General features: G+C 34.6%; 2 protein-coding genes across 2 annotated transcripts; both read right to left on the reverse strand.

Moving 5' to 3' along the window:
- Positions 1–1,937: 1,937 nt before the first annotated feature.
- On the reverse strand, positions 1,938–2,962 carry LOC113496258 (cuticle protein 16.5-like). Its single transcript, XM_026875436.1, has one exon. It carries the CDS (start codon positions 2,663–2,665, stop codon positions 2,033–2,035), a length of 633 nt encoding a protein of 210 aa, XP_026731237.1. The 5' UTR covers positions 2,666–2,962; the 3' UTR covers positions 1,938–2,032.
- Positions 2,963–5,450: 2,488 nt separating this feature from the next.
- Positions 5,451–10,777, reverse strand: LOC113496313 (cuticle protein 12.5-like). Its single transcript, XM_026875475.1, has 3 exons — positions 10,295–10,777; positions 6,939–7,124; positions 5,451–5,932 (listed from the first exon to the last, which is right to left on the reverse strand). Exons 1-3 carry the CDS (start codon positions 10,304–10,306, stop codon positions 5,840–5,842), a joined length of 291 nt encoding a protein of 96 aa, XP_026731276.1. The 5' UTR covers positions 10,307–10,777; the 3' UTR covers positions 5,451–5,839.
- Between the last annotated feature and the right edge of the window lie 5,002 nt (positions 10,778–15,779).

Consider the following 15,779-nt stretch of genomic DNA (forward strand, 5'->3'; position numbering starts at 1 on the left):
CGATTCGGGCGAGTTCTGTAAAGTCGTACAATACGTCTAATCGCATGACACACAGCGCCGTGTCGAAGACTGCCGAACTGACACGACGTTAGACGATGGACGGCCTTCAAGCCACACCTCCGTGCCCGTCGGACGTCGTGTCAGTTCGGCAGTCTTCGACGTCGAAGCGTGAGGTTTTTTCGTTACGGAATTTCTGGATTTAGTCCCCGCGCTCAAGGCCTGCTATAGAAGCTATGCAATAGCTTAAAAAAAGAATTAGGTGACTTCAATGTTTATCTGTCCAGGCCACCATGACCCAAACTCCATATTGTTCTTACTTATTTTGGGAGCATCCGCTGACAACCTTTCAGCTTTTATAACGTAGGTCTGGCGTCCACGGGCTCTTACTCTATCACTTTTTGAAAACAAATGAAATATTTGATACGTACTCGTATTTACAAATAAATAGAGTCCTCTTGAGTAGGATTTTAGAATCCAATAATCCTTGTTCTTAAGCCATATTCACTACGGTCGCTGGTCAGTAGTCACGCCCCAAACATTACTCGCATGCATCTATACTCATATTATAAAGCTGAAGAGTTTGTCTGCTGGACCGCGCCAATCTCATTAGCGTCGAGGGTAAAATTATTTTAATCTATGACAGCTGATTTATTAAGGAAGGCCAAACGATGTATGCCATTACGCTATTCGAATTGGAGCAATTTGAAATGCTACCAAAACAGGGAGAAATTTTCACTATTGTGCGTGAGCTGCGTCACCGGTTCAACTTTTGTAACAAACATGTGTGACGGAATTGTTCCTCTTAAAGTTCAAAAGTCTGGGACAGCTTATACCTATTTTTTAAAAACCATAACCGATTTTATTAATAAAGAAAATGTGTAATGTATATGCCTATTTTCAAAGGCTTTTTTGTAAACATCGTGTTAATCTTTGACAAATAAATTATTGCAAGAATATTTTTTTTAACAAAGTTGCTTTTTACATTATGTAGTTTCAGTGAATATCTAGGAGACAGCATTTTTTATACACATGTAACTCCGCAGCAAAGCCAAAGCCGTTTGGTGACAATGATTTTTTTTTAAACATTAGTTTTTAGCTTTTGCTTGACGATAAATCTATAACTTTAATGATTTAAAAAAAAACCTGCCTCGTATCTTCATAATCAGGCGGATAAAATTGCCCTCGAAGGATAGTAACTGTACCTATACGATATTCTAACCGGGCATTTTGGCAACTTAATTTATCCAACTGACTATCTTCTTAATCCCGTAAGACATTATGCCTAAAACAGACGTTAACTACAGAGCCTGTTATCACCAATGAGTCTTTCATTTGGATTAACCAACCGATACATTTCCGACTTATGGATACAAAAATGAGATATTATAGATAATAAAACAATTACACATGTTTTGCAATTGTTTTATTTTAATCATTGTGAATTTTTCCTTTTTTATTACGTTTGTTATTTTTTATGCAGTTTTGTAACTGATTTTTTTTAAACATTTTAAAATTTTTGTGAGACTAAAAGACAGCTATTTCGTGTAAAATAGAAAACAAACGAAGTCGGTTTATCCAGGCTGCAGTAATGAGGTAACAAACATGAAAATACTAAATACTGACGTATTGAGAACCTAACCCTTTTTAAAAACGGTTCATAATAAGAAAAAATGAGCATATTTTTTTCACTGTGATCATCAGATTTTTTGAGATATTTAGGTATTAACTAGATATTTACCATTACTAGTTCTTTTGTAATATTATTTTTTACAGAGGTATCGTAAAGATCTATTGACTAATGTGTGTATGATATATGAAATCTGTTTAATTCCTATGCTGAAAATGATTTATTTTACGGTATTACACTTTTAACCTTCATTACTTTCTCGTACTACGTAAATAACTATGTTTAGGTACATGTAAACAAATAAAACATGTTTGCTTTCTTCACTTTTCTTTATTTACAGCCATCAATAATTCGTCGTTCATCTTATCTGAACCGAGAGCTTAGCTCCCGTTACTGTAGTGGTGCTCACCAGGCGAGTCCTCCGTAAGTCTTGGTGATGAGAGGAGTGGAGTAGGCGATGGGTGCGGAGTACGCAAGAGGGGCGGCGTGCAGGGCGGGCACTACTTGGGCGGCGGCGTACGAAGTGATGAGAGGGGAAGCCAAGTGGTTGAAGGGGGCAGACCTCTTGTGGATGGAGTGCTCGGCGAAGGCCTTAGCCTCGAAGTGGGCAGCACGGGCAGCGGCTACTTCAGGGGTGTCCAGGGGCACGGTGGGAGCAGCGATGGCGGTGGCAGCGGGGATGGCGGCGTATGAGGCCAAAGCTGGGGCAGCGAACTCGGTCTTCAGGTAGGCAGGAGCTACTCCACTGGCGTACACGGGCGCGCTGTAGGCACCGTAGGCGATGGGGGCAGAGACCACAGTGCTAGTGATGGCGGGAGTGGACTTGATGTCGATGCGAGACTGGCTGGAGACCGCGGCGGGCGCGATAGCAGCTATGGCCGGAGCGGAGTACACTGTGGGCGAGACGATGGCGGGCGCGATGCCGGCGGTGGCCAGCACTGCTGGGGCCGAGTAGGCTACTGCTCCACCATGAAGTAATCCCGAGGGCTTGCCGGCGACGAGCGCCACTACAGATAAGAACACCACCAGCGAGTTCATCGTGGTCTGTGTATATTCAGATGTGAACGACGGGGTAATGAGATGAAACTGATGCTTTCTTTTGGTTACCGTATGTATTTATAGTGTCCACGAAGTTTTGAAATGAAAGTCAAGTTCGACGAGTTCTCTACCTGTACAAGCAACAAGTGATCTTTATTGCACTATTTTTTGAACGTAGGTTCAGTTATAGGCTGTCGTTCGTCAGCTCTTACATGTTTCTTAATATCTTGCCTCTTCACCTCCTCCTTCATTGATCAGGCCCATCGCCTATCACCACGGAAATATTAAAATGTTTTTACATAAATAGCTATCAAAATCAAAATCACTTTTAAAAAGCCATGGCAATTGTATCACAACCTTTGCAAATATCACCAAAAAAGCGGGTTTGATTCCCAATCAGTTAAAATGTTTTTGCAGCGAGTTTTATAATTTATGTATATTGTGATGTATTTACAATCATAAATATATTTTTCCGTTAACACTCACTGTGAGAGTAGATGGCGTTGAATGAAATATTGTTGGTATTATATTGTAACACTCCTCTTTTTGCGTGGGATGCTAAAATAGTACATAAGAATATATTGCCTCCACTGCATAATAGGAGAAGCAATAATTAACAATTTTCACAAACAAAAACCGACTTCAAATTAGTTTCAGTATTGCGTTTTTTGTAAAACTTTGTAAATGCCCTTGAACATTATTTTTTTTCGAAATAGTTTTTATAACCTTTGTAGTGAGTACAGGCGTGATAATATGTTGTGTGATGGCGTAAACAATGCTTAGATATTCTATAGCAACAATTGCGGTTAATCTGCTGTTATTTATTGAAGAGTTCCCCCGATTTCTCGAGATCCCATCATCAGATATTGAAATGGTGATAATGGGACCACACGGGAAGCACAAGCTTTCAAATAAAAAAAGAATCATGAAAATCGGTTCACCCAATCGCAAGTTACGAGGTAACAAACATAAAAAAAAAAAAATACAGTCGAATTGAGAACCTCCTCCTTTTTTTGAAGTCGGTTAATTAGGCACCGTGCACGACGTAGAGTGGCTTCTTGCTAATAAAACTGTACCAGTCATAGAGTAAAATGTGATCGAATCTCTTTCTTCCTGAATTACGTACTTAAAAAAACAAAGAAAATCCCCGTCTTTCAAAACTTATACATATTGTGAACAAATCCATACATTTTTAAGCCCACATACTTAGTCATTCTACATACAATAAACACCTCTGATTCCGTCTGCAGCTATCCAGGCATGAATAAAAAATACAGATTCAAAACGAGTGCAGTAAATGTTAACCTGGAATGAGATATTGTTATTCGTATCGGTGAGTCTCTTAAACACTTGGAGTTTATTTTTTGCGGCAACGGCCGGTCTAAATGTTAAGGTTTGATCGACCTTGGACGCGCTTTCATGCTCATTCTGACCAGGGCGTAGGCTCTACTTGTATGTGTATAGAACTGCTGAAACCCATCGTGGAATAAAATTGTAATTTGTGTAATTTTGTGTTCGTTCACGAATTAAAGAATTTAAAATCGTCACTAGTCAGGTTAATAAGCTTCTTTTTATTCAATATTGTACGGGCAATTCAGGTATCTATCTTTTTCTATCTAAAAAAGTTGAGCAACAAAAATGTAGACAGAGAAACAAAGTTTTTAACCAAATTAAAAAAGATTATTTCTGTATTATCTGTATTTCAATATCGGGAGACAAAAAAAATATATCCATACTCAAACCAAGTGCGACAACACATTTAAAACGTTTTTGTCGTCATGATCAACAGCTCTTGTAATATATGTAACAAGCTGATCGGTAGCATGGCATTACACTTGATGTGGCATGCGGAATCTGTCGGCCCGTATATGGAGACCATAATAATATCTACTGCCAGACTCTTGCGAGTACCTCAGGTACTAGTTATGTGTAAATAAGATATGTAGATAACGTGTTTGTGTTCGATAGTGATGAATGGTGTTTATTTTTGAGTTTAAAATAAGATTTTTAATTAACAATGCCTAATGTTTCGTGCGAAAGGGTCTTTGCCTAAAAGTTTTCTTTCTTATTTAAAAGCATTAATTTCTTCTATCTAAATTTTACATTATGCAAAATATTTAAGAATGTGAAAATTGTGCTTTTATATACATAGATGGATGTGAAACAGATTAATTCTATGCAAAGCACAGGCAGATCATGAAATTATTTTAATTAAAAAAAATCACAACATACTCGAATTTTCATTCATCAATCTTTTCACATGTTACCACAATTCTAGATTATTATTTAAAGGACTATATTCTCGCCTTCCCCGCATTTCGCATTAAGCTTTATCGACGATCCAGTGACCAAGTACCGACAAAAACAAGCGACATTTTCAATAGGAACTAATTATAGACATGGGAGTGATATGCAAACTGTACCGGTTTGTTCGAGCCGGCTTCTTTGTGATCGTAACTGATTAGTAGTTGACAGCTGGTGTATGTACGGTAAACGAGAGCCACATCCGCAGCGCGCCCTTTATAAAGTTGCTGCGTTTGTGTTGTGTAAACATAGAGTTTAATTTCTGGGAGGTAAGGTCTATTTTCAAACTTCAGACAGTTGTATCCGTGTTGAAATGGCCTATTTCAGTTTTGAGTTTTTGCAAATACTCTTTTACCCGTTATTTTATCTTTAACTATATTTCTTTGGATGGATAATTGGACTAGGAAAGGCCTCCAGGACGGTTACTGGATTCGTAATTATTGATTTAAATGATTCGATTTGATCTAAGTCAATGATATAATCTTAAACATTTAGCCCGTAGGCGCCAAACCCATCAATCATGAATTAACATAATTCAATTTACGGTCATGTTAATATAGCACCTTTTAATTGAGATTTATTATTTATTTGCGTAGCAGTGAATTTAAAAATACTAATTTAAAGAAATCGGTGTAGTGGCAATAAACGGGAGAACCAATAAACAATTTTATGAATTTATATCATTTTATTACGGTTCCAAACATGGCACAACTTTCCAACTCTAATGAGCTAGATTTTTGCTCCATTCAAACATTCCGAATTGTCTTAGCACTACTTTATAAATATGGAGTAGATGATGACTGTTGCACTATTTTGGACTATGTTTCACTAGGCCGGGTGGTGTGGACCTAGATTGGTTGGTTGTTGGGATCACCAGGCGTGGGCATAAGCGGGAGCGGCGACCAGCGGCGCGTGCGCAGCGACAATGGGAGCGTGGGCAGCTACCACAGCGGGAGAAGCGAGCTGAAACATAAGTAAGGAACTTTTAGTATTTAAGCAAGTATTTTTAAGATGGAAAGAGAATTGAGTAAGGGCAAGGGTAGCATTGTTAATGGTAGATGCTAAGCCTAGTTCTCTTGTACACCATCAACGCCGCATACGTGAAAATTATAAAACTGGATTATACTAAACGATTTTTTTGTAGTAGACCTCTAATATTTCTTTTGCACGCCTTAATGCCGAGAAGTTCGTGTCCAATTAAAATGTTTTTTTTTATCAGTCGACCTATCGGAGCAGCAAATTAATTCAACGAATCAATATATCATATAAAGTTATTGTTTAAATTTTAAATTAAATTTATCCCTTCGGGCTAAGACTTATCTTAGTTTTACAAAAACGTTTGGTTTAAAAGACATCAACGCGTATGCAATTAATTATACAGTGTATAAAAATTATTAAGACTATTATTAAATTAAGACATGTGACATTATGTAATAGATGTATTTTGTTTTTAATGCTTGCAGCTATGCCTGTCGTGTGACCTTGACAGACAATTTCCTAGTGATGCAATAATATTTGCGGTTTAGATAACGTTGCCAGGTTATGCGTTGTTAAATAAATAAAACGTGTTCGCCCCTAACTTATAATTAGATTAATATTATTTTTCTTTCTTATATCTAGTTTATGTAAAATATAATTTAATATGCATAGCCATGATAATTTAATATTTAACTTGTCTTTTTCTTGACATAGCCATAATAATTTAACTTGTCTATTTAAACAGGAGGAACTTGTTTTTTTTTTCAGAAATCTGAAGATTAAGTAGGAATTTATACCTTACACCCTTTAATCGGGTAAGTTAGTAGTATGTATGGCTTAATAAAGATTTTAAATAGTAAGTGCGTTCCTTCCAAAAAGGTGTACTGATATTTCTACGAAAACTTACAAACGCCAAAATAAGAGCTTTTGAAGCTTAATTTTGAACATTAAGAGAGCGCCATAACTTAGAATAAATATTTGGATTAGATACCTTGACAGTGTTGGCGTAGGAGGTGGCGACGGGTACGGCGGCTTTAACGACAGGTGCGCTGATGATGGGCGCGCTGACGATGCCGTGTCCCCAGCCGGCGGCGATGGGGGCCGCGGCGTAGGGCGCGTACCCGCCGATGTAGCCGGGGGCGGCGGCGGCTACGGCCAGGAGAGCGGTGAATACGACCTAGAATGATGGATAAATCTATTAACATTATGAAATAGAGAATAAATCATATGTGATAATGATAATTTTAACTGTCCGCTACCACGGCATATAAAATACCTGATGGACGGACAGAAACACAGCAGGGCCACAGTAATAGACACAGTTTACAGTTTAGATGCGGAACTCTAAAAATAAATTACCTACTTAAAAGACTATTGGAACCGTGTAAAACGCTGTAATGCTTTCACAACAGGTGGCAGCATGCCTTTATGATCAATGCTGCTTAAGTTACTTATTCATTCAAGACCTTTAATCTTGCTTACCAAATTATAAATTGAATTTTAAGTTGTAAAAAAAAAAACAAATTATGTGAATGCATTGGATAGGTATGCTGAAAGAATTTGGAAGAAAATTACTAAAAACAGTCTTTAGGTCTCACACTAATCTTCATAATTAAGCATCAGCCACGGTCGTCATTATTTAAATTAATAACATTTAACATATGATTATAATTTATCGGATTACTACGTAACTGAAGCACAGGTAGCTCTGCATCAAATGCCACCGTATTATATTTCTATTAAGCATACAAACTGCTACAATACACACAAAAGCGGCGTAACACTGCGACAGATAGTCGAGTTTCCTTTGACTCAATCAAATAGAACCGGGGGCCTATTGTTGTGGAGCACGTGGTCTGACGCTTGCCCCAGTCTTGTGGGCAGACACGCGGCCTCCGATTGTGAGCACTTACCAAATATCATTTGTGTTACGTAAGATATTGGTTTCTTCTGTTACATCCCGTAGTATTCGCGTTTTCCCGGAATTTTCCGATTGCCGGTTACAAGTCATAAGTTATAAAATGATTGAGTAATTTTGTATTAATTTTAAAAGAGATACTACGAGTATATTATGTGTATCACGTATTATGTATTATGACAAATAAGCTTTTTTCTTTTAAGGCAAACCCTTCTCTATATAAAAAAACAATGATAAAGAATGTTCTTATAGTTATAATAAACTGTCACACTTATTGAATCTCTTGTTCTATAAAAAGAAACAATAAATATACAAGTATTGACACAAAAACGATTCTTCGAAAGCAAGCCAAAACAAAACAAAATTAGATTTCTCGTTATTTAATATCAGTTCTAAGTTTATCCGCAAAGGGCGTTAGTGGGAGGACACACTAATAGCTAATCTAGATCTAGCCTAGAATCTAGACCGGTAATAATAATTGCGTTTCTATTGACGCTCAGTTCTTGACATCAATTTGAATAAGGACAAGTCGAAGTTTAAGCTTAGTAATTAAAGGAATCAATTATTACTATTAATTAACATTTTCATTGATACTATTAGTAAAATCAACGTTTTATAAATATTTACGCATTCTCGGACAATAAGTAAGACTAATACAGATATCACGATGCTTAAGGTTGCGTGTACATAGAATGTATTTTTTTTTGAAAAAGTAATGACTTCTTTACAAAGGTAAAGCTAGGCAAATGAAGAGGTTCTATAGTTCCTAAAAGACACAGTTTGCTACGTTAAGAAAGCAGCCAAAGAGGTTTATTAAAATGGTATCTTGTTGTTTTTTTCTAGAATTCCCCATTTGTTCACGTATAGTGAGAGAAATGTATGAAAATCAAATCTTTTGTTTCCTTACAACAATAATCAGAATACTCAGCAACAAAAACTTTTGTCTAACATGTTGTAATAAAACCTCCTTGTTTCTAACCAAACCCATTATTTATAATTATTAATATCATTTTTTTTAATATCGTAGCCTGTTTCATAATATTATTTTACCAATCTTCTATAGCCTATTTAAATTGGACACAATAACCATCTCAATAAATTGTTTCTACCTATTAATTAAATGATATCACAACTGGAATCATGTTTTATCTCAAGTTCCGCCCATATTAATCTTTGGGCTGGACATTATAATAAAAAGTTAAGTATGAAACAAAAAAGGTCGTTTTAAAATTGTATCATAAAGTATTTTACTTTGCAAGGACCTAGGTATAATATTCTTTAATAACATCGTGGAACAGAGAGTTCGGTAAACCTGTTCCAGTCGGTTTGTTAAGGCAAGATTTCGATTTAAATAGTGCATATAAGTATTGCACCCTTTGTTTTTGTGTCTATCTTAATATACATAAAAGGAATACTCGGAGTACATATTACTTTTGGTATAATTTAAGGAGACTATTAATTATCCGTCTGACAAGAATCCCATTTAAACAAATGATTAACGTTTTGGAATAGGTCATTATTTGATAGTTGTTATAGGTACTTATTTTTTTTTGGTCTGGATGTTTTTGTTTTCTTTTTACGTATTTGAATCGAATATTATTGCCAATCAAATCAATAAAACCTGTGAATCATGAGAACTCGTCGATATTTTCGCACTGTTAGTATAATTATTATTTACTCCAGACTTACAGACTCCAGACAGTTTATGACACAAATAAATTTTATCATGGCCGAAGGATAAAGAACATTGACATGTTTCTCTGAGTTGTTTGTTAAGATTTACAATTTGATTAATAAAAAGCGTAACTTGCTAGGTACCGGGTGGCAACTGGGCCGACCTCGGCGGGTCGTTGCCGCTGCAGAGAATGTCAATTACGGAAAAAAATACTGGAGTAACAAATATAGCAAGTGAATCATGACAGTCATTATCAGTGAAAAATAACAATAGATAAGTAAAGAAATCTAAATCCGAAGTATTGAATGAATTTTCTAGAATGTTAACTTTTTATTAATTTTTTTATAACATCAATTTGCTGTTCAAACAAAAACTATGTTGCTTTTTTAATATGGCTATAACTAATTGGATCTAGTGTGAAGATCATGAAGTTCGTTTATTTTTACGGCATCAACTTTATTGCATCTAAACTTTTTTAATAAATTATATCCGTTTCGTTGTTGGTACTATCTATAATTTATTCATAGTTAACGCTTTGATTGAATGTCGTTTTACTGATTCTGAATCGTAATTAAAGAGATCGCTATTGGCAGTAAGGCCGGTAATAATTTACATAGACTTTGAATACTATATGTTTAAATTGATCAAATATTTACGATGATTAGTCATGTTATTTTATATGTTCTTTTGAACTTTTTTTGTTAAGTTTTATTTAGAAAGGGGATGTTATGTGTGATATTAAGCTAAATCTTACCAGCTTGTACATGGTGAAGGGATGGGGGTGTTCCGTAGTTGTGAAGAAGGAGGATGTAGGAGCGAATGTGCCTTAGGAGCGATAAGTGTGGCTTTTATACCTCATAGACACATGGCCCAACCAAATCTGTCTAACCCTACCTATAGCTAGGGCCTCGGTCAGTCAGCATACAACTGTACTGTAACGATAGCAAAAACAAAACATAATCAAAACGACAATGTTCTAAGGAGAAAGAAAAAAACAAAAAAAAAACCTTATTATAAAGGATTATTTGAGGTTCTGTTGGATTAAAATGTAGGTTAACCGGGCATTTCGTAACAGGCCTTTCTAGTCAAATTGTAGGCAGTAACTTGAAATCTGGTTTCGCTATTCTCGAAGTATTAGTAACATTGTGCCAATATTACATCACTCTTTATTTGATACTTGATATAATTTTGATTCTGAAATAAAATAAAAGTGTCTGTGTCTATGAAATTTCAGCCGGCGGTTTCACTGGCCGTCACCGACGTACTGAAATAAAATGGATAGGTATTTTATTTTCAGATAGAGCGCACTCACAGGACAAAGTTTTTACTGGTCTTTATAACAATAAGGATCCATTTTAAGGTATCAATGACTTTACATATAGATATATACATCACTTTATTTGATTTATTAAATTTCAGGAACCGTCAACAAAACTCCGGTACGTAAATCTCAATAATAAAGTGAAAAGTTGATTAACTTAATGTCAGAATGACTGAAGTGAATATTTTACGAATCGAATGTGCGCCCGATTTGGTTTAACAAGATCTTATTTCATATTCCAATCGTAATATAAAATCTAGTTTTCATATCCGAATTGTGTAAGACTAATAAATTTCAATTAAGTGCCAGAACGTTTATTTTCGTTTGGACTCAATTACATTGTCGGTAAAATTCTAATTTGTGCACTGATTTATAATTCTCGTGTTTGTAAGACAAGTTTTTTTTAACTTGTGCCAAAGATTATTGATTGATTTTATTATTAGCGGAACATCTTTTTTATATAAGTCGTTTTACTAAGTATTTGTAACTCTTAACATATCTACATTACATGAAATGTTAAGCCTATTCAAATCAAAATCCATTTATTCAAGATAGTTTAAATGAAACTACTTTTACGCGATTTTATTGCGGTTTAATTTTAGATTTTAGTTCCCGACGTTTCGAAACCTTTGCAGGTATCATGGTCACGGGCAGGCATTCGCGTAAACCTAAGAAACCACTATTATTCGATATAGGTTACAGAGTAGCACTATTTGAACGTCAATTTTACATATAGGTACAGCTCCCTGTCCCGCCCACCCTTCAAAGCAAGTTCCTCCAAGCTTGTATTAATGCACTAAAATAACTTCAATTCTTGAATAACAGCTATATTTATCTTCGGGTATATCGATGCTTTACTGTGAAATCCTGCAAGTATTTGTAGATCAAAGGTATTACACAATACTGCCTCCAGTATTGATTCCCGGAGTGGCATTCAACAGTTTATCTATAGATATCCTGCAACGGTCCGTCAAGAGCTTTTGTTAGGGACTGCACGGATACCGCCTTTGTGAGAGTTCTCAGTATAAACTGTATTTCTAGAACTTCTAATAATATCGTACGCCGGAATACTTAGTAAAATGAATTTAGTTCCAATAATAAATACATGATTTAAGCAAATAAACACATCGTTCCCAGCGATCACAAAATTACTCCTAAAGCAAAATGTTCGATGATTATATAAATACGAACTTACCTCTACTTTTTAACCTGACCGTACTTTGAACACTTGGCAGTTCAGTTAGATGCATTTTTTAATCTAAACACACGTTATGTTCATACTCTAATAACAGAGCAAACAATCTTGATCCTTTATTTGTTTTAATTTTTAGTTACTGAAACTGGTTTGTAGTTGAAATTAGGAATTTAAATAAACCTAATTCCTAAATAATAATCAATCAAGCCGTTCTTGAACAAAGGGTTTAAAGTACTAAGCATTTACTGCAAGTTTTTGGTAATGTATATTTAGCTTATATCAGATTTAAATCATGGTGTATGTTGAAGTCACATTTGAAAGGTGTTCCTAAAAACTCATTTTACCGAAAACCGTACCATTTCTTCTCAAGACAATCAAAAGTATCAAACCATGTTCAGTTGACTATAAACTTAGTTAATATAGGTTGACTAAAATTTATTTGTCCATACATGAAAATTGCCGGCTTGTACGCGTAAAGGAGGGCAGGGCGTTTTCAATGACACTGTTCCACTGGTCAGCTGACTCTGGCTTACTTATCAGCTTATATCACCATGGAACATTAATTAATTATGCCTACGTTAGGAGTTTGGACATAGGCAATAACTTTAACTGCGAGATTAACTTCGATGTCTAAACTGTTAAAGTAATTTCATTATTAGTCGCCGCTTTTCGAGTTGCAGATAAATTGTTGGTCGTATTCTGGAATTGAGATTGTGGATAAGTAAATGGAATTGCTTTATTGATGGTAAGGTTTTATCATTTGCTGAGATTATATTGCACGATGTGTTATATCCATTTTTTTAATTATTATGAAAATAATGATAGATAGGATAACGTGAATAGTTTCTAAATTGGTGTCCATCGCATATTATGATATAGTATACTAGTATACTAGTATATGATATACTTAGATAAGGTATACAAAAATATATCTACTCAAAGGGCGTATACAAAACTTTAGTATAATAAATAATGTAAATGCTTCCTCACGATTATTAAACATGTAATTAAATAAAGATAACACACAAAAATAATTAGAAGCAATTTAATCAAAACTTGTTGTATTTATCTAACGAACATTTAAAGGGAAGTTGTAAAACCTCACGTTATCGGTATCGGTAACTTCATTTTAAATGACTTAAAACAATTATGATAATTTTATTTACTACTTGTATGTTTTTCTCTTCGCGTAAGCTTAATAGGCTTCAAATAATTATGAGGAAATAGAATTATATCTTATTTTATAATCAAAATCGGATAGATCCACTTGTCGTAGTGTTGTCACTTGTCCTTGTGTCGTAGTTTTATTCATTTGATGATTTTATAATCATAGGTAGCATAGAATTTACATTTTAGGTGAAACTGTTGTTTTGCCGTCAATTTGGTGTTTAAACCGTATTTTCGATAGGTACGACATCACACACACATACTGGACATATCTAGTGGAAGGTTTTTTTTCTGATGGCATCTATGTTTTGGCAGTCCAAAAATTGCGAAAGGAAGGCAGTGTCTGTAGCATGCCTCAAATTGTATGGTTTCGATTGGAATACGTTTCTAGGGTTTCAAATTCTTGTTTTGCAATAAATTCATCCGAAATACCAAAATTAAACCAATTTGAGCAAGAATTTAAAAATAAACGCTTGGAATTTTAATAAATTGTTGACAAAGCTCACAGAACGTTAACGTTTATTTTTATCTTGTATGTTAGTGCTAGAATGACGGGTATGTGCCACAAAACGGTGTTACAACCTTGTACCTGTTATCATTGAATCATATGACACATACTGCACCATTACTCTTAACGGCGCATTATGAATTACCAAGAACTGCTATTAACTCTAATAATGTTATTACTCCTTGAACATTGTGGAGTTGGAGAATTTTCTAGTAACTTATAGGAACTTCTTCTGTAAAGATTTAAGTGAGATTTAAAGAGAAGTGGTGGAAGAAAACTTAATGAAATATTTACTTGATTAATCAATGTCTTTGATCCTATAATATAAGTAGTTAATATACAAGTAGGTAGTACATTTTATATAAATGATAACGTCTTAAAATGAAAGAAATAAGTTGAAATGACTTTTTTACGATATAAGTGAAATATGAACTAGATATATTTCTAAATAGGTCTGATTTGTTTTTATCAATGCCGGTCTAGACGAGATATATATATTATCTTTGGTATAAACATAAAAAATTTAGAATTTAAATAATATAAGACTACATTTACAAGTTATCGGACATTGTGAAATCACAAAAGGATACCAATATCCTGAAGTTGTGAATATCCTGTTAGAGGAACTGGTTGTAGGCTATAAAGCTTAAATACTAGGAACTAATGGTATAGTTAAAAGCTTGTCCTACTTATATTATAAACGCGAAAGTTGGTATGTAAGGATGTTTGTGACTCTTTTACGCAAAACCGCTCAACGAAACGAATGAAAGTAAAGTTTAGACGAAACTTGGTACACAGGTAGTTTATAACCTGGATTAACAAATATGACACTTTTATCCCGCTTTTATATTCCCATGTGATCAGTTTATATTTGTAGCGGGCGAGCCCGCGGGTAACAGCCAGTATAATGTATTTGTTAAAGGCAGGCTAAGTGTGCCCATTTAGGTCGAAGCACATAATTTTAGCCCAAAGGCACGATTAGGTTCCTGAAAGTTTAATATTGAATTATAAAGTGCATGTTAGACTCGACTAAGTTTTTATAGGTGAATGTTTCGTAAACTATATTTTGTACATTAAAATCAGGCAAAATAATATGCGAAACTTGGACTAGCTTTATATCCATTAATAGACCGCGTTGAGTTCTACGAATTCTAACTTTGAAAATATGACTTTTTGTTTCAATATATTTTTAATCGATATTATCAATCGATTCAAAATCGATGAAAATAATTATTCCTGAATACAAATTCAAAAACTAAAAAAAATACATTCTTTTAAGCACGAATGTTCTTTACCAACATTTGCACCGGTAATTATTTAAACTCGGCGATCTTAAAATAGCTTTGTTCGGACTTGTTTCACCATACTTTTTTTCAGCATATTATTTTTAACTTTCAAGGGTAAATGTGATCCAAAACAAAAATAGATTTTTAAGGTAATGCGTAAGGCGAATAATATTAGAGAATGGTTTTCTAAAAATGGTATCTATTATGTATTTATTGATTAAGCTTCTTAAGACATTAGGGGGATTTTTTATGTCGTACGCCCTGGGTATCTGTTCTGACTGCTAATATAGATTAAATATTATTATATTACCACCGTTATTATTGCCAGTTTCTACAGCCTACAGGCTATAGGCATAAAATATAGAGACTCGATTAGCATAGTGACTGGGTTTCATGTTAACTGATAATGATCATGTGTTGATATGTTGCACCTGTTTTTCGTAACAGGTGTGAATGTATCAAAATAATATTATCAGTTGCATTAGACATACGTTCGACAACTGAGTGCATGGAATAATTAATAACAATTTACACGTATACAACCTTTTTTAAGCGAGTTCAGTCCATCTAGACTTTAATGGTGACCTTTTATTTTTAGTAAGAGCTGGCCGAAGTAGCGATATTCCAAAAAAAAAATCCGTTCCAAATTTAAAATACTCAAAAAGGATACCTACATTCGATACTATTGTCGTAAAACTTTTTACTCAAATGGAAAAATATTTGCTACATTTTCAGTGTCTTTTGAGTATGACCATTTTATGC

The sequence above is a fragment of the Trichoplusia ni genome, chromosome 1, assembly GCF_003590095.1.
Source record: "Trichoplusia ni isolate ovarian cell line Hi5 chromosome 1, tn1, whole genome shotgun sequence".
In the NCBI taxonomy this organism is placed as follows: domain Eukaryota; kingdom Metazoa; phylum Arthropoda; class Insecta; order Lepidoptera; family Noctuidae; genus Trichoplusia; species Trichoplusia ni.

What these genes read in the sequence shown, in the direction of transcription:
- LOC113496258 (XM_026875436.1), bottom strand. Translation starts at nt 2,665, where the DNA reads ATGAACTCGCTGGTGGTGTTCTTATCTGTAGTGGCGCTCGTCGCCGGC.
- LOC113496313 (XM_026875475.1), bottom strand. An exon ending in CCTACGCCAACACTGTCAAG is followed by an intron (nt 5,933 to 6,938) that starts GTATCTAATCCA and finishes CTTATGTTTCAG; the next exon opens with CTCGCTTCTCCCGCTGTGGT.